Below are 24,877 nucleotides of genomic sequence, written 5' to 3' on the forward strand. Positions count from 1 at the left end.
TATGTATATATATATACAACAACCTCTCCTCTCACAGGAACATGCTCTTTTGGAACTAAGCCCTATTCTTAGTTTGAGCAATAAGCATCCTGATAGAGAGAAGAATAGCCACTGTGCATTCAGGTTGATTGTGAATAACCATGGCTGCATCCAATGGAAGTTCTCCAAGTTAGTAGGCTTCAGCCTTATATGGATTGGTGTTCTGTATTTTATTTGGTTGTGATTCGAGTAACTGAATCTTATTTGTGGTTTAGAGTTAACTGTAAGTACACAAATTTTTTTTTCATTTTAATTTTCTCATTAATTGAGGACACTTGTTTTTGTGGCTTTTGTGTCCCTGTGTTTTAGTTGCTTATTTTCTTTTGTTTTCTTATTTTGTAGTGATTTGAGGGGAGTGGATGGACATGTGAATGGATCGTTTGAGGATGACGAAAGAACATATGGAGATTTTACAAGCCATACATTTGATGGTGGACTTTTTAGATTTGTAATCTCAATCCTCAGTTAATTGCATAAAGTGTCATAAACAAATTGATGTTTAACGCAAAAGATTTTGTGATTGATGATTGGGTTAGAACAAAATTAACCGTAAAACACTAATTTTGTTTTCGATGACGAACTTTCGGATTAATTTTAAGGAAAACTAATGAAAAGGGCTTGAAAACTTTGAGTTTTAATGATAAGGACAAAATAAAGGGTAAAGTGAATAGTACCAGGATTGACTTTTTAGTGTAAAAATGTGGTTTTTCGTTAAAGTGAACAGTATCGGGTGCTTTTCGTTAAAGTTCCCTTAATTTTATGAAGAAAATTTTGTCGAAGTTGGTGATGAAGTACTTTGTATAAAGTATGAAATAATTTCAATTACAAGGGAAAAGATATTCAAGGTAAATACAACGCAACTTTTGCAGTGTGATTGAGGAGACATGCTAGAGGAATTAGGTGCTCTAGTTTGATGTACGAGGAGATTCATCTGAACAAAATGGAACCATTGTTGTACTTCTTGCAACTCGTTCCTTTACTAAATTATATTAATTACTAATGTTAAACTTTTTATAAAGAGATTACTTATTAATTTCTTGTAATTGTAGTAGAGAGCCCGGCGTGAAAATGTCAAACAATGAAGATGAAATGTCAGATGAAGATGAAATCAGGTTTGAGAGTATTACTCGAGCTACTGTTGTCCATGCGAGTCGCCAAACCAACCAGGCTGCCCATCGTCTTGCACGTTATGCCCTCTCCTCCCTGCGAGTGTTCTTGGTTCGAGGAACCCCCAGATATTCTTCTTGTTATTTCGTTATCTGACAGTAGTGTTTAAGGGTGATGGTGTTCTTTCCCAGCCTCTATGTAATTGCTACTGTTTTAAACCTTCTTATTATTATGAATACATGCCGCTGCTTTAAAAAAACTAGGGTCCGCTTTATGAATAATTTTATAGATAATTTTACTCTTTTATATATATTCTTGTGGTTGATCTGTTTAGAAACATTCCTAAAATTTCTTCTGAGAATAATTGCTTTGATTTGTTTCTCCTGTAGTAGTAAGAGCATGCATGATTTGTTATTTCAATGTTTCTGATTAATCGAATTGAGGATCGTCAGCTTTTGGTGCCTGCTTGTCCTATGTTTTAGTTAGTTAATTTCTTTTGTTTTATTATTTTGTAGTGATTTTTTGGAGAGAGGATGATCCATGGATGGATGGTCCGAGGATCACCAAAGAACGTAGCTACACGGAGTTATACATTCTTATTTTGTAGTGATTTTGTGAGTTATAGAACTTTTTTTTTTATACAAACGATAGGATAATCTACATTAGACTTTTGAAGGGGAAGGGGGGGGGGGGGGGGTGGGCAGGGGAGATTTGAACATGTATTGGTACCTTGAGTGTAATAACAAATACTCTTAACCAAGGAAGAAAATATCGGTGATATCGGAAATATCGGTAGTCCGAAAACACGGAAATATCGATGGAAATATCGGTAAAATATCGATATCGATAAAAATTACATGGAAACCACGGAAATTGTAAGAAAAACTTGGAAATTTTTATTGAAACTTTGCAGGATGTTTATTTAGTCAATTATCTATTAGTTTATCACAAAAAATTGGAAGGAAATGCATTGCATGATGGATTTAACTGATTTAAGTTGATTATATAGCAAGCTGGCAAACATTGTAAGTGTAGAAAATATATAGTAATTAATAAAATAAGTTTAAACACACCATAATCATTTATATATAATGAATTAGTACAATATTTTACACTTTATACATTGTATGGTAAGATACATGAGTGACTTAGCATCACATAGAATGAACGTGGTGAGTAGTTCAAAAGTAGATACTTGAAAAGAAATTAATCAAATTTTAGTATGATGTAATTATTTGGACTTGATTTAAAATAGAAATTAATCATATATAATATATGTAACTGAAAAAAAAATAATCAAATTTTAATATGATGTAATTATTTGGATTTGATTTAAAATAGAAATTTATCATATATAATATATGTAACTGAAAAAAAAAAAATCAAATTTTAATATGATGTAATTATTTGGACTTGATTTAAAATAGAAATTTATCATATAGAATATATGTAACTGAAAAAAAAATTAATCAAATTTTAATATGATGTAATTATTTGGACTTGATTTCTCTTTATACATATATTCTTCTTCCTATTTTCTAGTATTTCAGTTTAGTAAGTAATTTTAAATTTCGAAGACGAAATTCTTTTAAGAGGGGTAGATTGTTACACCCACCCCCAATTTAAATTGTATTTTCATTTATCTTACTTTTAAAATTATTTTTTGATCTTAATAGGTGTGCCCAGGGCCCACCTTGCTTTTGTGTCACCGTCTCTCTTTTCTCTCAGATCTCTCTTTTCCCTCACTCTCTCATCTCTACCGTGCTCTCTCTCTCTGCACTCTCTGCACTTTCTCCTTCTCCCCGTGAACCAACCCACACGCCACACCCTCACTTTCACACCACTTAAACGGCGACACCCCCTCATCGCTCTCTGCACTCTCTCCTTCTCCCCGTGAACAACCCTCATTCTCCCTCTTCGCCCTCTCTGCACTCTCTGCACTCTCTGCACTCTCTGCACTCTCTGCTTCTCCCCGTGAACAACCCACACCCTCACTTCCACACCACATCAACGGCGACACCACCTCATCGCCATCTCCGTCTCTACGTCTCTGCCTCGGTCTCTCCGTCTCCGTCTCTCCCTCAGTCTCTCCGTCTTCGTCTCTGCCTCGGTCTCTCCGTCTCCGTCTCTCCGTCTCCGTCTCTCCCTCGGTCTCTCCGTCTCCGTCTCTGCCTCGGTCTCTCCGTCTCCGTCTCTGCCTCGGTCTCTCCGTCTCCGTCTCTCCCTCGGTCTCTCCGTCTTCGTCTCTCCCTCGGTCTCTCCGTCTTCGTCTCTCCCGCGATCTGGATCCTTCTTCTTCTATCTGGTTTCTGGATCCTTCTTCTTCGATCGGGTTTCTGGATCCATCTTCTTCGATCTCTCTTCTCCCAAACACACACACACAAAGATCGCCGTTGATCGTGGCTCAGGCGAAGTCAGAGGTGCGCCGCGGAGCAAGGATCGTTCGTATTCCGCTTCGTCAGGTGAGATTCCATGAAACCCTAAACCCTAATCTCTCCGACTTCACCTTGCCTTGAATCGTTTGTATATTTGTGAAATCTGATGTATATTTGTGAAATTAATGTTAAGATTTGTGTTTTTGCAAGGTTTTTGGGACGAAACCGGCCCGGGAATCGCCCCACGGTCTCCGGCGTTCTTCTCCGACGTCGCCTCGGATTCCGATTCCACCGTCCATGGATATTTCGCCGATAATTTCCAAATATCGCGATATTATCGATATTATCGATAATATCGCGATATTTGGCCGAAAACCCCACGGAAACCAGTTAAAATATCGCCGACCGGAAAAATCGATATTATCGGCGAAATATCGCCGATAATATCGATATTTAAATCTGTGCTCTTAACCAACTGAATTATAAACCTTTTACTTATGCAAGGTATACATCCGATAGGTGCCTTTTTTATTTTTAATCTCATTTCTTAGTTGATTGCATAAAGTGTTAAAAAAAAAAACTAACAATAATTAATGGGGTCATATATAGGAGTCTTTCAGTGTGAATGTCATCTTGTTTTCATTTTCAAATAAAAGTTTTGAGATTGATGATTGGGTTAAAACAAAATTAACCAGCACTAAATTATCCAAAATCATTGTGAGCGCAATAATTTCACTATATATCTTACATTTTAACATGAACATTCTAGGCTAGAGGTGACAAGTACCCATTGGATTGTTAATGAATATTCATTAAGACCCATTTAATATGATTTCACCTTACATCATCATCATCATTACCGATCTCACCTCTATATTATATCAAATTAAACGGGCCTTAATAGACCCATTAACAACCCAATGAGTTGATTGCCACCTCTATAACTATGAATTGTCCAAATCATGAAATTTCTGATGTAATAGGTACTAACTAATATGACAGAGATAATGTTAAGTCACTTGGACTACTATAATTCCAAAAAGCTTTACTCAAATTAATTGATCATTAAGGGGGAATGCATATACGTGTCACATTAATCGTACTAGTATTTCTTGTTGGCATTTATTAAGTATGATCATGGACGTCTCTGAAACACAACCAACCAATATGTATATAGTCTAAGTCCTGATAACGATCTTAACATAGTACAGACATATCAAATTAGCTGCGCTCGCTTTCATTTGACTATCAATCTTCTGAGTTGTCCTATAAAACCTTAATTCTAACTTGGCTTATTCATGGAGTACTCGTGCATGCATGTTGTTGCTCTTAACAACCTCAATTATTTCAAAATCTTAAGACAAAAAGGGACCACGTTATATGCCTATTTGCTGGCCAAGGCATGCACTATTCTTGTTGAAGGGAAACTTTCATGGTTCTTGAAATATGGTCATGTGTCGCTATTATTTCATTCAAATTATAACACGTATATTTATTGTGATTGATAACCATTGAAGTGAGGCAACCTTTCATCTTTGTTATAGTGCGATGATCATGCACCGCAGAACTTGTATTCTTGATACCTATATAAATTTCTCGTTTTTGTTATTGGTAGGTTAAATTAGTTCTCTTTTGCAATTCGATATTGTATATACTAGTCATACAAGGGTATAGCTTTCTAAGAAAGATATCAAACTTGGGCATTTGAAGGGGTTTGGGAAGTGACCACATTATTGGTCCTATGTTTCTTCTTTCATTTAATCTCATTTCTCAGTTGATTGCATAAAGTGTTAAAAAAAAAAAAACTAACAATAATTAATGGGGTCATATATAGGAGTCTTTCAGTGTGAATGTCATCTTGTTTTCATTTTCAGATAAAAGTTTGAGATTGATGATTGGATTAAAACAAAATTAACCAGCACTAAATTATCCAAAATCATTGTGAGCGCAATAATTTCACTATATATCTTACATTTTAACATGAACATTCTAGGCTAGAGGTGACAAGTACTCATTGGATTGTTAATGAATATTCATTAAGACCCATTTAATATGATTTCACCTTACATCATCATCATCATTACCGATCTCACCTCTATATTATATCAAATTAAACGGGTCTTAATAGACCCATTAACAATCCAATGAGTTGATTGCCACCTCTATAACTATGAATTGTCCAAAATCATGAAATTTCTGATGTAATAGGTACTAACTAATAATGTTAAGTCACTTGGACTACTAATTCCAAAAAGCTTTACTCAAATTAATTGATCATTAAGGGGGAATGCATATACGTGTCACATTAATCGTACTAGTATTTCTTGTTGGCATTTGTTAAGTATGATCATGGACGTCTCTGAAACACAACCAACCAATATGTATATAGTCTAAGTCCTGATAACGATCTTAAGATATTACAGACATATCAAATTAGCTGCTCTCGCTTTCATTTGACTATCAATCTTCTGAGTTGTCCTATAAAACCTTAATTCTAACTTGGCTTATTCATGGAGTACTCGTGCATGCATGTTGTTACTCTTAACAACCTCAATTATTTCAAAATCTCAAGACAAAAAGGGACCACGTTATATGCCTATTTGATGGCCAAGGCATGCACTATTCTTGTTGAAGGGAAACTTTCATGGTTCTTGAAATGTGGTCATGTGTCGCTATTATTTCATTCAAATTATAACACGTATATTTATTGTGATTGATAACCATTGAAGCGAGGCAACCTTTCATCTTTGTTATAGTGCGATGATCATGCACCACACAACTTGTATTCTTGATACCTATATAAATTTCTCGTTTTTGTTCTTGGTAGGTTAAATTAGTTCTCTTTTGCAATTCGATATTGTATATACTAGTCATACAAGGGTATAGCTTTCTAAGAAAGATATCAAACTTGGGCATTTGAAGGGGTTTGGGAAGTGACCACATTATTGGTCCTATGTTTCTTCTTTCATGTAAGCTAATGCCTTTTTTTTATCGACCCTATTTCGGTCTCACCCTCATTTGGTCTTAGGTTTCTTCTTTAGTGTAAGTAAGCTTTCATAGGGTTCGCTTTCCTTTTATCCATATCTTGGTGTTTGCACACCCTCTAGGAAAGTTGAAAAGTGTGAGGTGCTCTCTGGTCTCAAGTGTTCTTGTCTCTAGGTGGTTGCTTCACATTCTTTGAATCCACAACCCATAAGTTTGTCTCATATGTTGCTAAGAATGTGAGTTATAAACAATTTTTAATCTGATAGTATTTCTCTTTCGATGTTGAAACTTAAACTCAAACCCTTAGTTTTCACATGATAAAGAAAAGAATTTGGAGCACATTTTCAAGCTGAAGCTGCTGAACTGTGATGGAAATGTCAATTCTTCTAGCGTGAAACTAAGGAAACTAATTGATAAACCCCAGTTGCGTGTTCTCCCAACTGTTTTTGGTTCCAAACTTCCAAACCAACTGGACAACTCATCAGGAACTTTACTAGTGAACTTGTAGACGGCCGCAATGTGAGACAATTGATCGAGTGCAGAGCCATCAAATTAAGTTTGAAACGGAAACGGAACTTCCATCCAGGAACCTCTGCTAATTTGATTGATTTAATCACATAATGTGCGAGCCATAGTTTAGTTCAACAAATTAGTAGACAGATGTCATTGGATTAATTGTTAAGTACAGCTATCATTATTTGAGAAGAAAAATTGGTTTTTGAGTCTTGACATGTTTATCTCATATGGAGTGACAATTTTTTGTTTAATATATAATGAGAAATCTTTATAAACCAAACATTACATGGTAAAGATACAATGATAGGCTTCTAAATGATTATGTGACAAACTCAAAGATCCATTTGAGTGAAAACAAGAAATAAAAATGTGGATATTGGATAATCGTTCCCACTTTTCCACTTGATTACAAAATATAGTAGTAATCATGCTTGTCACTCACAATTGAATTAATGGTGCTACTCGTAGCAACTCCACTCCATAAAATCTCCCTTGCAATTGGGTGATTTTGCAATTGGGTGATTGAATCCTCCCAACCCAAAAAAATTGCTCCAACCCTTGCTAATTGTCTCACCTATTGGGTGGGCCCAACTCCCACAGACTAAGCAATCGGGAGAAAATGGCTTGATACCTCGCTTGAGGCTATCTGACCTCAACTTGACGTCAAGGTGACCCTTTTTATTATTATTTTTTTTTGCATCATGCACATGTGCGCGTAGATGCGAGTCGTCCGACAAAAATCCAGGCAGAGGGCCCGTGCTGCAGTAGACTGTTAATCTGAGCTGTTAGATTTCCCAAATCCGATGGTCCTTTTTAATCCTGTTTTTTTAATATTCAAAAAATACTATAAAAGACTTATTCACACAACCTAGACTCTTGGATTGAAAAAAAAAAGTTCATCCAACGGTCCAAATGAATTATTAATTATGTCATTAAATATGTTTAAAAATTAAAATTAAATACAAAAAAAAAATTAAAATTAAGAGAATATGAATTGTGGCATGACCAGGATGGGGTTGTAATTTCGGATAAAATCACGTGACTTGATGCGATTGTTAAAAATCTTATTAAAAAATAAACATAACATGAATTTTTTCTAAAAACATTAATTTTTCTAATATCAATAACTCCGCAATTCATTTAAGAGTGAAGATACACTTAGACAATTACTTTTTACAAAAGTAATAATTGCTAATTGCCCAATCGTCTAAACTATTATTGCCCTAAGGAGTGGGGTTGCTCTTAAGGCTGCAAAGTCATTAAGCTTCTCTCTTTCTTTGCTTTGATAAATACATTTAGGCTGAGTCATGTATACGAGGAGGAAAATCAAATATTTATATAGAGAAATTTGAAATGTCACAGTATATCAATCAATATTCTAAACTTTTATACACTGTTACTTTCATATCTTCCCAAATGCATAAAGCTCTTCTCTTAACTGCGCATAAATGAATCTAAGCGGCTGAGTCAACGGCACACTTGTGGTGGCTGAACATAACATAATTTTTGCATTTAACGTAACCGCACAGAACGTATTCGTAATCTGAATGAAAATATGGAATTGAATTCTGATTATGGAGTACTTCGGTGTTTACTAAATATGGAGGAGTAGTGGGGCCCACACAAATTTTGGAATTCAATTCCTTATATTGGTGGAATTGGATTCCCTAGATGTAGGTGGTAATCAAATTCCTGCATTGCTTGGGCAATCAGAATGACACTTTTGTTCTCTTTATGCCCTCACTTACTTTTTTTATTTCCAATACTATCCTTTATAAACCCGTTAACCCTAGTTTAATTATGCACAACTCCTTACCTTTTTTTTATTTTCATGCTCATTCACATTATGCACAACTCCATGCATATGCCAAAGAGAAGAAACTACTACTTGAGCGAGAAATTTTAAATATTAAAGTAAATACCTAAATTTAAAAAAAATAAATAAACAAAAGCATTTTAATGTGTCTAAGAAATAAAAAAGCAATTTAATTTTTTCTTACTATTATACTATGATATCAAGTTTTATTAAAAATATATATAAAATATTGATTTGGGACAAGGGTATTTTAGTAATCATACTGGTTTATATTCCGATTCTGTTGAATTAATAAACAGCTTTATGGAATTCTATTCCGATTCTAGAACATTTAAGTAAACAGCTTCAACCGGAATCTGATTCTAACTTCTCCTCATTCCAACTCCTCCTCAATTCAATTTCTCCTCAATTTAATTTCTTCTATTTTCATTATGGTTACGTAAACGCACCATTACTGTTCCTAGCTAGTAATAGTCAGCATAATCTAACTTAGGGTTCTGGATGGAAACCCCAAACCCTAACAAAGTTGATACCTAGAACTTACGCCACCATGACGCTGCCTCATGCTCAGGAATCAGGATATTGTTTTGTATAATTGGAGAGATCATGAAGTTATGTATAGATGTAGGGCAGGCAAGATACGTAACACGAATGGCCCAGTCTCCAATTCCAATTATTAATCTTCTTTCCTGGTAAGATCATTTGAGACATATCAACGGAAGAGTTGGTTGTTCTTTTTTTAATTTTGAGGTTTGGCCTTTTTCCCCTCACCCGTTATAAGAAATTGTCAATTTTTTTCCTGAGCTTTGATTTTAGCTGATTACTTCTTTGAATTTTTATAATTGGACACTTTCCTCTCTGAATTTTAATTTTAGTTGATGACAACCTCAATTTTTATAATCAGTCAATTTTCCCTTGAACTTTAATTTTCCCCTAAACCCTAAAATTCAAACAAAAAGTGTATAGAGTGAACTAAAGAAGAAGAAAAATAATATGTTCTCCGCATTAGGGATACAATTATATTGGGTAAATTACACAAAACTACCTCAACTATGGGTCGAACGACACTATCATACCTCATCTTTTAAAAATGACAATGTTATACCTCATTTTACGAATTTGTTCGAATGTCATACATTCGTCAGTTTTTCTGTTAATTTCTTTGTTAAATGACGTGGCTAGAGGCGGGGCTCACTCACTAATCCAATTGGATTACAAAATAATTAAATATATATTTTAATAATTAAATATTAAAAAATTAAAAAACTAAACAAATAAAAAATGGTCTAGGATGTGGGCCTTCCTTTTCCTCCACCCGCACCAGCCCTTTTTATCCTTCTATTCGACAACCACCAAACCCTTCCTCACCCGTCCCCCCAAATCCAAGGACCACAAACTGCGAGATGCAGAGTCCAATCGCCGGTTGCCAGTCACCACCACCACCATAACCGCTTCCCCTTTCTTCCCAAATCTCTCCATCATAGCCTCCTTCCCCGATCGCGAGCCTTCCGTTCTCTTCACTGACAACGGCACATCCTCTTCGGGGCTCCAATCCTTTGCTTCGCCCGTCGACCATGCTCTTTCCAGCTCCATTGAGGTCGACGCTGTCACCGAAGCCGAGCTCCGGGAGAACGAATTCCGCTCCACCAGGCGCACCAAGCTCGTATGCACCATCGATCTCGCCACCTCCGAATTCGACCAGCTCGAGTCGCACTCTGTCGGCGGCATGAACATAGCGCATCAATATGTACTAGATCTTTGATGCATGGAGACCGAGTCGAGTTGGTTTAGGTATGGAAGGATTAGGGGAGGGATGAGTCGGGTTAGGTATGGATGGACTAGGGGAGGGATTGGTCAGGCTGGGAAATGGTGGTGAGGGAAGGACGAGTGCAAGTGGGGAGAGGGATGGAGGAGAGAGATTGAGTCGGCAAGGACGGAGGAGGAAGAAGGGGTCTAGGTGATGAGGGGATGGGTTCAGATTTAGGTTTAGTTTTTTGAATTTTAAATTTTAGATTTTTTTTAAAGTTTTAAATTGCAGATTGCAGGTTGCCCAGAGAGAGAGAGGAAAGAGAGGGTGGTGGATAAAGGTTGGGGGGATGGGTGAGGAAGGGTTTGGTGGCTGTCGAAGAGAAGAAGAAAAAGGGTTGGTGCGGGTGGAGGAAAGGGAAGGCCGACATCCCTAGGCCATTTTTTATTTGTTTAGTTTTTTAATTTTTTAATTTTTTAATATTTAATTATTAAAAATAAATTTAATTATTTTTTAATCCAGTTGGATTAGTGAGTGGACCCCTTCTCTAACCATGTCATCATTTAACAGAGAAATTAACAGAAAAACTAACGGAGTTATGACATTGGAACAAATTCATAAGATAAGGTATTACATTGTCATTTAAAAAAAAATTGAGATATGATAATGTCATTCAACCCATAGTTGAGGTAGTTTTGTGTAATTTATCCAATTATATTTTTGCAATTATAAAAATAAGTTCAAATGAGAAATTGGCCAAGAAATAGTCCATTTGTAAAAGTTTAGAGGGTAATTGTTTGGGCCCAAAATAATAGTTTGGGCCGAGTATAGAATCATTCTCGGCCCGGAAGGCCTTGCGACAAGAATACCATGGATCGTTTAGTACGTGGGCCTCCAAACCTAGGTCGGCTAGGTCATAACGCAAGAAGTCGAGTCCTAATGTAATGAGGAGTCTCAGCAAGACCCGGAAGCGAATCCGGCTCGGTTAAGGACTAGGTTCACAATCCTAGTGAAAGTAGGACTGGTCGAGTTGGTGCTGATCAGGAGAAGAAGACCTAGTCCGAGTAGGTTTTTAACTCGACCTTGGGGGGAGCCGTTACTATAAATAGAAGAGACTGCGCATCATTCAGGACCCCTGCAAATCAATACAAAAACTGCCCTGCGCAAACTCAACAACTTGAGATTTTTTTCTTTCTTTTTCGCTGACACATCTTCCGTTGGCATCAACAGCACTGTGAAAGCAACCGGTGATATCTTAAGTCGGCATAGATAGCTCTGTCACCGTAGAATCAGCCGGTCTCGCAGCATCTTCCGTTGGCATCAACAGCACTGCGGCGAGGACGGTTGATTACCTATCCAAGTCTCGGTCGAGAAGGATTTCTGAATCCTTATTGGTCGAGGTCATCTCATCAGCCTTCTCGCCAAAGTGAGGTGTTACAGTTATTACATTCGGCACATTGAGAGCCGAATTTGATATTGAACTTCGTAAGAATAGTAACCTTGTCTTCAGGTTCGAGAGCCCAAGAGGCCGAGACGTGTTCCTTTCTCGGCCACAATCGCAAGACGCAGAAGTCAGCCGCGCACCCAACGCAACATCAACAAAATTTACTCCTCGGTCGAGCTCGGCCGACGAGTTGGCACGCCCCGCATTCACCGAATGACGGAGTTAGCTTATAGATTACTCGGCCTGCGCGCCATGTAGGCTTGGTAGTTTTTAGGGTCAACATTTTGGCACGCCCAGTGGGACCCAGTGCTAAGACTACTAAGTTCATGCCAATTGAAACACGATCGGTAAAAAAGAAAACAGCTATGGGAAAGTCAACAGCCGATCTACCAAATCAGAACGCAGGACACCATGTGCCGCAAGCGCAGAATCCCATCAGCGCCGTGACACCTGAGTCCACGAGCGCAACTCGCCGAGAGAGGGAAGTTAATCTCGGCGGTCAGGTTCGCAGTCTTGAAATTCCCGACAGGAACACTTGCGTTCTCAATGAAGGAGTAATAGAAGATTGTGATGAAGACGGTGGCGAAGGATCCGATCCACCCACAAGGTCGTTTCTTAAAAAACGGCTTGATGAGCAATCTCGGTCAGTTGAACAGACATTGAGTTGAGGAATCGATAAGCTTCATGACGTAATACGCAATTCCAATGAAGCACAAACCAGATTACTCAAAATACTGGTTAGTAAGGTCAGCGATGGTAGAATTTTCGATCTTGCCCAGCATTTACCGCCGAGGAATAATCTGTTATCAAGTGCACCGGCCGAGCCAATTCCTGCTCGGTTGAGGCATCTTCAATTGGAAAGAGGAGGAGGGTCGAATAGTAGGTCAGACGGATCCGACCAGAGAACGGAAGTAACGCCAGTCGATATGATTGAAGTTCAACGGATGATCGATTCGGCCATGAAGAAAGGGCCGAAGTTCCCTAAGTTTATACACCCGTATCCAGCTTACGTGGAACAGGTCGAATACCCTAGAGGTTTCAAGATCCCAGATTTTAGCCTTTTTGCCGGAGAATCATCCTTATCCTCGTTAGAACATGTAGCTCGTTTCACCGCACAGTGCGGAGACGTTAATAGTGACTTTCACAAGTTGCGACTTTTCAATTTTTCGTTGACTGGCTCAGCATTCGCCTGGTATATTAACCTCCCACCGAACTCCGTCCAGAGTTAGGAGGAGTTGGTCGAGAAATTCCATGAGCAGTTTTATCGGCCGGGAATGGAAATGTCAGTATCCTCACTAGCAAGGATGGCTTAGGCGTCCGACGAGTCACCAATGGATTATCTTACTAGATTCAAATCAGCTAGGAATTGGTGCCGAGTGCCTCTCCCCGAAGTTGAATTCGTCAGACTTGCTCTGAACGGTCTTGACGTCGAATACAAGAAGAAATTCTTGGGGGCAAACTTTCGGGATATGTACGAATTAGCCCAGCATGTCGAGCAGTATGATTATTTGCTCCGCGAGGAAAAGATTTCGAAAGCTCCATCTCAGGGGACGATTTACAAGAATCCTACTGTCAGTTATGCATCAACCGAGGATGAATGCGTTAGTGTGGATGCAGCTGAGATAGTGATAGATAAGCCATACGTCTGCAAATCACTGACTCAAGTTGATTATAAGGAAGTCAAAACCCGCTCGGCTATTGAAGGAGCACTGAAACCGTCGAAAGTTTATACTTTTGATATTACAAAAGCCGATGCAATTTTTGATCAACTATTATCAGCAAGGATCATCAAACTTCGACCTGGGCACAACATTCCCAAGGCCGAAGAGCTTAAAGGGAAGATATATTGCAAATACCACAATTCAAGCAAACACACGACAAACAATTATGTCGTGTTTCGAGACAACGTCCAAAGCTGGATTGATAATGGCAAACTAAAATTTCCAGAGAAGAAGATGAGTGTTGATACTGACCCATTCCCCACGGTAACAGTAAATATGGTCGATGCGTGCCTACCTAAAGACAAAGGGAAAGGGAAGGCCGAAGATGTTGTGACGCAACGCTTTCAGAATCAGAATTCTCGGCCACGTTTCATGGCCGATTTTCGTTCAAACAAACCGCCTACAGCTTTAACGGGACCCGCTATTGTCAAACCTATGATAGATTATACCACCGATGAAGATAGTGGGACAGCGGTTTTGTGCAGTAAATGTAGAGCAAAGGTCGACAGTGAGCCAGAGGAGAAGCTCTCTTCGCGTAAAACGGAACGACCTACGGCCGTAACCCAACAGAAGGTTGCCGACGTAGGCCAACATCAAGGGGTTTTTGATAGGCTCGGTCCCAAAGTGAGGATGGAAGAGACACCCTCAGTCAGGCGGCGTCTTGATTTTAATGCTTCATTTTACGACGAGGACTACTATAAACGTAATTCTAGCAGTTCGGAGTCATCGCGGAGCCAAAAAACTTTCAAACCTCCCAAACCTAGCGATCAACGTTGGTATACATATCATTCTTCGAAAGGCGTTTACACCGCACTGTCTAAATCCCAGAAACGCCGGCACCAAATGATAGATTGCATGGCCCGCCGACAAGCGGCCCAAGAAACTTCGGCTCCTCAATGGCGGCCGAAGGAAACAATTGTTACTGATGATGAACGACCACCTCCAGCTATTATGACAGAGTTAGTTCAAGGGAAACAGCTGGTCAACCGAGATATCGAAACCACGTTCGAAGAGGCTGATAAACGGATCAAACTTCTTCTCCGGCCGGGGGAGATGAAGGCACGCCTCGAGCATTTCAGGCAAGAGGCCGAAAGCAAATTAGCCACGCCGGTAATACAAGAACCTTTGATTAAAATTCGACGGAATTTGCACCCACCGTTCCTTGGGGAGGCTTTGGAGTACATGCGAGAATTCCATAAGAAACATTCGGCCAATGATATGTATGGCTTGCCGAAGGCATGTCAAGATACAATTGATTTAGTCCTGATTTGTCCTGATGCCGAGCAAATCATTCAGAAGACCTCAGACCCAGGATTGAAAGCAAGATTCCAGCACATACGAGAAGCTCGTGTCCTTGGATTTGAAGTCGATCCATACACTGATATCGATGCAGCCGACCTTCCTTTCTCAATGGAGGACCTTCAGTATTTACGATATCACTTCGAAGTATTTTCGACTGTTTCTCTCTTCGGCCTTACGACCGATGAAATAGCACGTGTTGCACGATTGGATGCTTATCTCGACACTAGGGATGCCCGGATGCACTACCAAGAGCAGGCTCGGATCTTGACTCCAAGCACACTGTCAACTCCAACCTTACTTGAGGCAATCACGCAGAACCAACAAGTTGCCGAAGCAACAACACAGGATCAAACCCTTGAAGAAGGAGCAGAAGAATCTTTTTGTTGAACTCTGACAACAACGGAAGCTGTAGTCACCGACCAGACGAAAGATGAGGTTAACGAGGAGGATCCTAACCCGATGGGCCCATCCGTCTTGGATAACATGGAAATCAGTATGGTCCATGTGTTACCCGCTGCTTTTCAATCCAGCACAGCTCAGCCAAATTTCCTCGATGGTGATGTAGTCGCCGAGGAAGCCGGCCATGTTGATTTCGTATCCGTTGCTGAAGTTGACTCTACAACAAAAGATGACAATATCAAAGCAGCTTTAGCCGAATTATTTTCTCGTTCACCATCGGCCAACCTCCATCATTTAAAGCCATTGTATGTGACGGCCCATATCGAGGGATATCCAGTTTCAAAAGTTTTTGTCGACTGTGGAGCTACCGTCAATATCATGCCTATGAACATCATGAAGGCCTTACGTCACTCTAATGACGAACTTATTCCTTCGAGGATCACAATGAGTAGTTTTGTCGGCGACAAATCCCAAACCAAAGGTGTCATTCCGCTAACAATGAATATTATCGGTCGCATTCATATGACCGCCTTTTTCGTGGTCGATTCTAAAACCGAGTATAATGCACTACTCGGTCGAGATTGGATTCACCAAACCAGCTGTATTCCTTCCTCGTTGTATCAAGTGCTCATTTTTTGGGATGGCAAATCGGTCACTGTTCACCCGGCTGATAGCCAACCCTTCGAAACCAACATGATCCAAGCACGGTATTATGATGACCACGTCGGCTATATTACTTTGCAAGGCTTCAATGATGAAGGACGGCTGACTCGGATTTCTGTTAAGAAAGCTATCGAGGTTAGCGCCGAGACTGTCCACCAGGATTCGGCGAGACTCAGATTAGCCAATTTTCTCCCCGAAGCTGATGTTTGACGTCGATCGGGAGGAACGAAGGGCCGCGGTTTCATCTACTATGGAACGACTGCTGACCCATTGGTATACTATATCTCAACAACCAAATTCGAGAGTTAACCTCGTCGAGTTCCTTGCCGAAGGAAATAATGGTCATGTCTTATCCCTTGACAAAGTTCGAGCCGCCCCGGCCGAGCTCGAAGATCATCAGCCCCAGGTTAAGGACCCCCTGGAAGAGATTAATGTTAGGACGGCCGACGACCCACAGCCTTTGTTTATTAGTGCATTGCTTCCCCAACAAATGAAGGACGAACTTCGTGCCTTGCTTACAGAGTTCAAAGATTGTTTTGTTTGGAGCTACCATGAAATGCCCGGCTTAGATCGCACTCTCGTCGAGCATGAATTACGTATTAAGCCCGGATGCAAAACTTTTCGGCAACCACCTCGTCGATTCTCGACCGAAGTGCAACTCGGCATCAAGGACGAACTGGTTCGACTTTTGAAAGCCGGGTTCATTCAGACAGCTCGATATGTGGAATGGTTGGCGAATATCATTCTTGTCTTAAAGAAGAATGGTGCACTGCGCATCTACATCGATTTCAGAAATCTGAATCTGGCAACTCCCAAAGATGAGTATACAATGCCGATTTCAGATCTATTAATTTATGCCGCGGCGAATCATGCGATCTTATCCTTTATGGATGGACATGCCGGGTACAACCAAATTTTCATTGCTGAAGCCGATGTGCACAAAACTGCTTTCCGCTGCCCGGGGGCACTCGGCACTTACGAATGGGTTGTTATGCCATTCGGCCTTAAAAATGCCGGCGCCACATACCAACGGGCAATGAACACCATATTTCATGACTTAATTGGAACCATCGTCGAAGTCTATATTGACGATGTTGTAATTAAATCCAAACAACGGCGGACTCATGTGGATGATCTCCGACAGGCTTTCCTTCGTATGCGCCAACACAATCTCAAAATGAATCCCGCCAAATGTGCATTCGGTGTGTCGGCCGGTAATTTTCTTGGTTTCCTGGTACATCACCGTGGGATTGAAGTGGATGAAAATAAAGCACGTGCAATCATCAGTGCTCCACCACCGACTACGAAGAAACAGCTGCAGTCCTTACTCGGCAAGATAAATTTTCTCCGCCGATTTATAGCTAACTCTGCAGGGAAAATGAAAGTGTTTTCAACACTTTTGAAACTTAAGGACTTGGATACATTTGCGTGGACGAACGAGCATCAGGCGGCGTTTACACAAATCAAAGTCTCCCTCACAACACCATTTATCCTTGTTCCACCTCGGCGCGGTAAACCCCTCAAACTATATATCTCGGCGGCTGAAGAGTCCATCGGCTGCCTCTTTGCCCAAGACAATGATGCCAGGTGAGAGCAGGCTATTTTTTACCTCAGTCAAAATCTTAATCCACCGGAGATCAATTATTCCGCCGTTGAGAAGCTCTGTCTTGCCGTGTTCTTCGCCGCCTCCAAGCTCCGGCATTACATGCTTCCGTCGGTCACACAAGTCATTGCCCAGACCGACGTTATCCGGTACATGCTTACCCGGCCAATCGTAAAAGGGAGAATTAGGAAGTGGACGATGGCGTTGTCCGAGTTTAGCCTGCAATACGTGCCTCAGAAAGCTGTCAAAGGCCAAAAATTGGTCGATTTCCTTGCTCACCACCCATCCCCCTACGGTTTTGGGGACACTGATGTCGAAATCGGCATGGTTGAAACGCGCGACAACTATTGGACGATGTATTTTGACGGGTCCAGTACTTCATCCTCAGCCGGCGTTGGAGTTATCATTCAATCTCCTAATCACGATCGTTGGTATTTTTCGCTTAAGTTGGATTTTGACTGCACCAATAATCAGGCCGAATATGAAGGCCTAATCATCAGCCTTGGCCTCCTTCATGACTTGCGAGCCACTCGTGCCCTTGTCCTCGGCGACTCTGAGCTTGTGATTAACCAACTTAATGGGTCTTTCCGCTGCATGAGTTGTACCCTGGCACCCTACCACATGGTTGCCAACTATTTGGCCGAGTCCTTCGACGGTATTACGTTCGAACATATTTCCTGGATCCATAATACCGACGCAGACGAGTTGGCTCAAATTGCCTCTGGTGCACAACTCCTGGGGGGCAAGCTAGGCCAGGAAATACTGGTGTTACGACAACTATACCCGACCTTGGTCAACCAGCAGATCCTCCGGTGCGACGATGTAATACGCACTCAGGTCATGTCTTTACCTTCGTTGCTAGACCGACAAGATACTATAGAGGTTTGCACCGTTGAGGCAACACCGGATGATTGGAGAAAACCCATTATGCAATACCTTGACAATCCCAATGGAAAACATAGTCGTAAGACACGAGTCCACGCCACGAACTATGTCACGTACCAAAACGAGTTATACCGAAAAGGGGAGGATGGATTGCTACTGCTATGCCTCGGCCCCTAAGAGGGTGCTCGGGCGATCACAGAAGTCCATGAAGGGGTTTGCGGAGCTCATCAATCCGGATGAAAAATACGATGGCTACTTCGACGACACGGTTACTTTTGGCCAAGAATACTAAAGGATTGTATCGAGTTTGCACGAGGATGCGTACAGTGCCAAATCCACGGACCTATACAAAGGGTCCCGGCCGAATCATTGCATTCGGTCATCAAACCATGGCCGTTTAGAGGATGGGCCATGGACGTAATAGGCAAAATCACGCCATCCTCCGGAGCTGCCAATCACGCATGGATAATAGTCGCAACCGATTACTTTACTAAGTGGGTCGAAGCAAAATCATATGTCGAGCTAACGTCTAAAGAAGTTTGCGATTTTGTGGAGGAACACATTGTGACCAGGTTTGGCGTACCAGAAACGATCATAACTGACAATGGAACAATCTTCACAGCCGAAAGGTTTAAAGAGTATACGGTAAATTTAAAAATTCAGCTCGAACAGTCTACACCGTATTATCCACAAGCGAATGGGCAGGCCGAGGCAAGTAATAAAGTATTGATCGGCATCCTCGAAAAAATAATAAAAGAAAGACCCGGCATGTGGCATTTCAAGTTGAACGAGGCATTATGGGCATATCGAACATCGCCCCGATTGGCGACTGCGACAACCCCGTATGCATTAACCTACGGACACGATGCAATGTTACCAGTCGAGTTAAGCATAAATTCGTTGCGATTAATTGAACAAAGTAGTTTGTTTAGCGCCGAATACAATCAGTCCATGAGACAGGAATTAGAAGATTTGGAAGAAGCACGACTTGACGCTTATAACTTACTGGTGGCACAAAAACGTATTGCCGAGCGAGCCTATAATCAAAAGGTGAGTCAGAAAACATTCGGCGAGGGTGAATTGGTTTGGCAAACGGTGTTACCTGTAGGACTAAAAGACCCTAGGTTCGGCAAGTGGTTGCCAAATTGGGAGGGGCCGTTCGTTGTGCATAAAGTATACGGAAAATGGGCGTATCATCTCAAAGATCGAACCGGTGTAGTGCACAGATTACCAATCAATGGGGAGTTTTTAAAGAAATACTATCCGGTCACATGGGAAATGCGGGAATAGAAAACCAATTCATTAAGATTGATAAGCATGTACAAAGTGAGTAAGTCGATCGATTTACATTCAAGTACATTCAAGGTGAAGAGGGTAGAAGAGTGCTGAGCAGAGCCTTCAACTCCAACCACCGCACATCGCCCATGATAACCTTGACTTGCTGGTTCCTCTTATCCAGCTTCAACCGCTCGACCCGTTTTGTGTTCGCCACATACTCAGTTAGGCAATCTTTTTCGCCCGATTCAAAGTCCTTAGCAAGCTCGGAGGCAATGGCCGACCTACGTTTCGCTAGTTCAGCCATTTGACGGTCGAGCTCGGCCAATGCTTCTTCTTTTTCCTTTAAAGCGTTGATTTTCGGACGGAGAGTGTCTTGGACGGTCGTGGCAGCTTGCAGGTCTTGTTCGGCCTTTAGAGCGGTCTGGAAGATACTAAATGTCTCCCAAACCCGCTCCAAGGCAGACGATGCCCGAACGATAGCATCTCCGCTCAGACGACCATCAGCTCTTAGGTCGTTCAGACATGCGCCAAGCAAGTCAAGACCGTTGCGCTCGAGTACTTGCGACACTGAAAGCGACAAGACTTCTTGCAACTGAGTTAGAGCGGTTGAATCGGCAGCTTCAGTCGTAGCGGTCGAAGGACCAGACCCTGCCGTTGTGCTGGAGATGAGGGCTTTGAATTCGACCTCCCACGAAGCCTGCACACACAAATCAAGTTAAGCTCAAAAGAAGTCATGAAAATGATAGCAAGAAGGTTTCGTTTTTTAACCTGCCGAGAGGAGACCTCGGCCATGTCTCCAGGGTCGTTGCTCGAACCTAAAGAACTCAATGGCCGAGCCCAGTGTCTTAAATTTCTTCTCAGTTCACGCGGCCGATTGAGGTTATCTACGTTCGATGGCCACTGAGGTGGCCAAGAAATATAGATAACGCCCTTCGGCGCGTACAATTTTTGATGAAAAGAGTGTATAGGCACCTACCATTTAGTATTTTCCTCGTTTAGAATTCTAAAGCAGAAAAGTTATCAAGGAAAAATGGTGGAAGGTACTTACGAAGGCCGAAGTGGCTTCCTGGGAAGGAATATTGAGGTCCTGGTCCTGAGGATGAACGGGCGTCTCTGCCGTCGCCTCTGGCTCATCGGCAGGTCGCTTGCCACGGTCGGCCGTGGAAGGGCCGACCAAGACAGCCGCTTCGAATGCGGGATTGAGGTCTTGGTCCTGCGGAGGAGTAGGCGTTTCCGCCGCCGTTGTTGGCTCTCCGACCGGTCGTTTGCCACGATCGGCCGTGGAAGGACCGACTGGAACAGCCGCCTTGGACGCAGGTAGAGGTCGACGGTGGAGATGAGGGTGACTCGCCAATGGAATTTCATCGCTTCCCTCGCTCTCTTCCAGGACGAAAATCGAAGGTTTTGGATGTACGGGAGAAGTTCTCTCGGTCGCAGGGATTGCCTTTTCTAGGACAGGCGCAGTCTCGACAGAGGGAGCTACAACGGGTGCCCCGACTCCAGAAACAGGCCGGCTCGGACTGTTTCTGCGGGCAGAGTTGGCTGTTTCTTGACGAAGGGTTGGCTGATGGCGGGAGAAGGGGAAACACTGGGAGTCGTCGCCCCCGTGGTTTGACTGGAGATGACGTGGATCTCCTGTGCTCATTTCTTTGCCAGCTTTTTGACCCGCTTGGTAGGCGACGGAGGTTCGATAGCCGGCTCGGCCTCTTGGCGAGGCCGTTTGTTCAGTACGGCTCGACCAGCAGGCTTGGCCTTCTTAGCAATGACCGATTTTTTCTCGGCCGCAGCCGCAGCGACTACCTCCACCTTCCTCAACGGCCGACTACCTGAGAGAGTAAAAGAAAATTAGCAAGGCAAATCAATGTGCGAAGTTGAAAAAAAAAAGGGAGAAATGAACAGTTACCTTGAGCTTGGGGGGCCGAGATTTTCTTAGGTCGATCACCGAAGCATTTGTTCAACACACCTTCGACTGGAGCACCAAAGAACTCCTGGGTATACTCCTCCCACCAATCACCGAAGGTGTCAGTGCAAAGGGTTTCTGGGGTGGTCGGTCGAAGGCGGAAATTTTGGCATTGCTCTTGGAACTCCCTCGTGGTGATATTGCATTCATTCTCCAAGGAACCAGGTTCACGTCCACGGCTTAGGACGGTTCGGGAGGAGAGAAGGAGGACCGGGCAGCCTTGGAGGTAATCGAGTTGTCGAGCAAGGAAGTTAGGATGGTACACTTCCCAACCCGCTCGTTTACCATTGCAGCCGAGATGAAGGTTGCGAGTGAGCACGAACGACCCCCAGGACTGACGAAGGTCGGCATCTTCGTCTGCGCCCCACATGGATGTGGGTAGCCTGATGGAGGAAGGATAGTCTCGACGACGACATACCAGGAATTCGTCGTTGGAAAGGTCATCAAAGGCGAAAAGGTACTTAAATACCTCTTCGGCTTGGTGAGGGGGTGTCGGTTGGGAGGCCAACTGAGGTCCGAGCGCTTCTGTTGGCGATAAATCGGCAATGGCCGACCGAAGGGAGGCGAAGTAAACTTGCAACTAGAGTTGGAAGATCCAGAGGGGACCATTCTGGTGTGGGTCGATCTTGTGAAGGGTCGTTTCGGCCAGGCAGCGGAGGAGATGGGCAAGAATGTTGGAGCTAAATGATAGGACGTGACCACTAGCCAGAGCCTCGGCTACCGGCATGTTCTCGACCAAGCATTTGTTCGACTTGGTATAACAAATGTACTTGTTGTACCAATAGAAGAGGAAAACTTCATGTTCCCCTTCTCGCAGGGCCTCTTCTCCTCGGCCGACGAAATGAAGATAGAGGGTGTTGTAATTGAAGAAGTTCTTGTAGAGTTTCTGAACGTCTTATTTCGACGGGATTTAACCCTCACGGCTCAACGTCTTAAAAGCCCGTCGATCAAAAAACGTCTTCAAGTCAATATTCGACGGGTACCCGGAGAGGGCCGCATCGATGGAGAGTCCAGTTGCCGAGGTGCCCAAGATGGCGGTGACATCAAGAATGGTGGGGCCGATGAGACCAATGGGGAGAACCATGGTGTTGGTGGCCGAACACCAGAAGCACAGGGCGGCTAGGAGAAGCTCCTTGTCGAGAACGACATCCATAGATGAGAGGAGGATGGCGTCGTAGATGCCGAGGGCCTTCCATTGCTCGCCGAAGAGCTTTTCCATTCGAACAACCTAAGCTGCCCAGGTTGTAGTAGTCGAAGGCCAGGAGCCTTGAGGTTTCGCCGCATCTCATCTCGACCATTCAAACCCTTGGAGCAAGGGTGATAGGCAGTGCTCCTGGAGAAGTCCAGTAATGGCTGACGGTACTGCCACTTTGAAAAGAAGACCTAAGATTTGGTGAGAAGTGCTCATGTCACTTTCAAACCGTATGATTTTGATGGAGCTTCGATCAAGAATCTTCTGACACTGATCACATTCCCTTGAAAGCTTAGAGATGAAGGAGGCCATTATAAGAAGGTTAAAAGGTACGGTGGAAAGGTTTTTTTTTTTGAGTTGGGGGATTTGGAGACGAAGACTTGGAAAAAGAACTACGCTGGAGAACAATGGCAAGAAATTTCAGAGAGATTTTGAAAGCGTAAAGTATTAATGAGGGATTCTCAGTATTTATAGGATTTTGGAAGGAAGGGCAATCGTTCGAATTTCAAAACAAAGGGCAAAATCGACCGAAGGAATCGCTAATCATGATGAACATTTAGGAAATGCAGTTGAGAAGACCGAGGGTCTCAGGTTTTGGGGGCGCACGATTGCGTGTGATGGCGAGATTAATGGCGAAAGACGTTTCGACGTCTGCACGATGACAAACGGCTCGCGGATTGAGGTAGAGTGGCTAGGTTCAGCCATAAGGTCATGATGGCACGACGGTTCAGGTAGCCGCACGCCTTAGACGTCATTATTGGGGTTTGGTCGTGTTAGAAGACGCCACGTGACGAGTTGGTTAGCAGGATCAAGATCGTGCAATCGTGCTCAATAAATGCGCCTTGGAAATAGAACACTAGGGTTCTGAGGATTACATTCGCTTCTTCAAGGCCGAACCTCGACCAACGAATTCAGGCCGAGGACCTCAGAAGCGAGGGGGTAATGTTTGGGCCCAAAATAATAGTTTGGGTCGAGTATAGAATCATTCTCGGCCCGAAAGGCCTTGCGACAAGAATACCATGGATCATTTAATACGTGGGCCTCCAAACCTAGGTCGGCTAGGTCATAACGCAAGAAGTCGAGTCCTAATGTAATGAGGAGTCTCGGCAAGACCCGGAAGCGAATCCGGCTCGGTTAAGGACTAGGTTCACAATCCTAGTGAAAGTAGGACTGGTCGAGTTGGTGCTGATCAGGAGAAGAAGACCTAGTCCGAGTAGGTTTTTAACTCGACCTTGGGGGGAGCCGTTGCTATAAATAGAAGAGACTGCGCATCATTCAGGACCCCTGCAAATCAATACAAAACTGCCCTGCGCAAACTCAACAACTTGAGATTTTTTTCTTTCTTTTTCGCTGACACATCTTCCGTTGGCATCAACAGCAATGTGAAAGCAACCGGTGATATCTTAAGTCGGCATAGATAGCTCTGTCACCGTAAAATCAGCCGGTCTCGCAGCATCTTCCGTTGGCATCAACAGCACTGCGGCGATGACAGTTGATTACCTATCCAAGTCTCGGTCGAGAAGGATTTCTAAATCCTTATTGGTCGAGGTCATCTCATCAGCCTTCTCAGCAAAGTGAGGTGTTACAGTTATTACATTCGGCACATTGAGAGCCGAATTTGATATTAAACTTCGTAAGAATAGTAACCTTGTCTTCAGGTTCGAGAGCCCAAGAGGCCGAGACGTGTTCCTTTCTCGGCCACAATCGCAAGATGCAGAAGTCAGCCGCGCACCCAACGCAACATCAACAAAATTTACTCCTCGGCCGAGGGCCGACGAGTTGGCACGCCCCGCATTCACCGAAGGACGTAGTTAGCTTATAGATTACTCGGCCTGCACGCCACGT

At 42.7% G+C, this 24,877-nt stretch overlaps 1 protein-coding gene and 1 long non-coding RNA gene across 2 annotated transcripts; both read left to right on the plus strand.

Moving 5' to 3' along the window:
• Positions 1-494: 494 nt before the first annotated feature.
• LOC114819956 (uncharacterized) lies at positions 495-1,471 on the plus strand. The gene is made up of 2 exons (XR_011574334.1): positions 495-993; positions 1,089-1,471. It is a non-coding gene; the product is annotated as an uncharacterized lncRNA (long non-coding RNA).
• Positions 1,472-16,364: 14,893 nt separating this feature from the next.
• Positions 16,365-18,779, plus strand: LOC139189900 (uncharacterized). The gene is made up of 2 exons (XM_070809168.1): positions 16,365-17,017; positions 17,729-18,779. Exons 1-2 carry the CDS (start codon positions 16,365-16,367, stop codon positions 18,777-18,779), a joined length of 1,704 nt encoding a protein of 567 aa, XP_070665269.1.
• The last annotated feature ends 6,098 nt before the right edge of the window (positions 18,780-24,877 follow it).

The sequence above is a fragment of the Malus domestica genome, chromosome 12, assembly GCF_042453785.1.
Source record: "Malus domestica chromosome 12, GDT2T_hap1".
Lineage (NCBI taxonomy): Eukaryota > Viridiplantae > Streptophyta > Magnoliopsida > Rosales > Rosaceae > Malus > Malus domestica.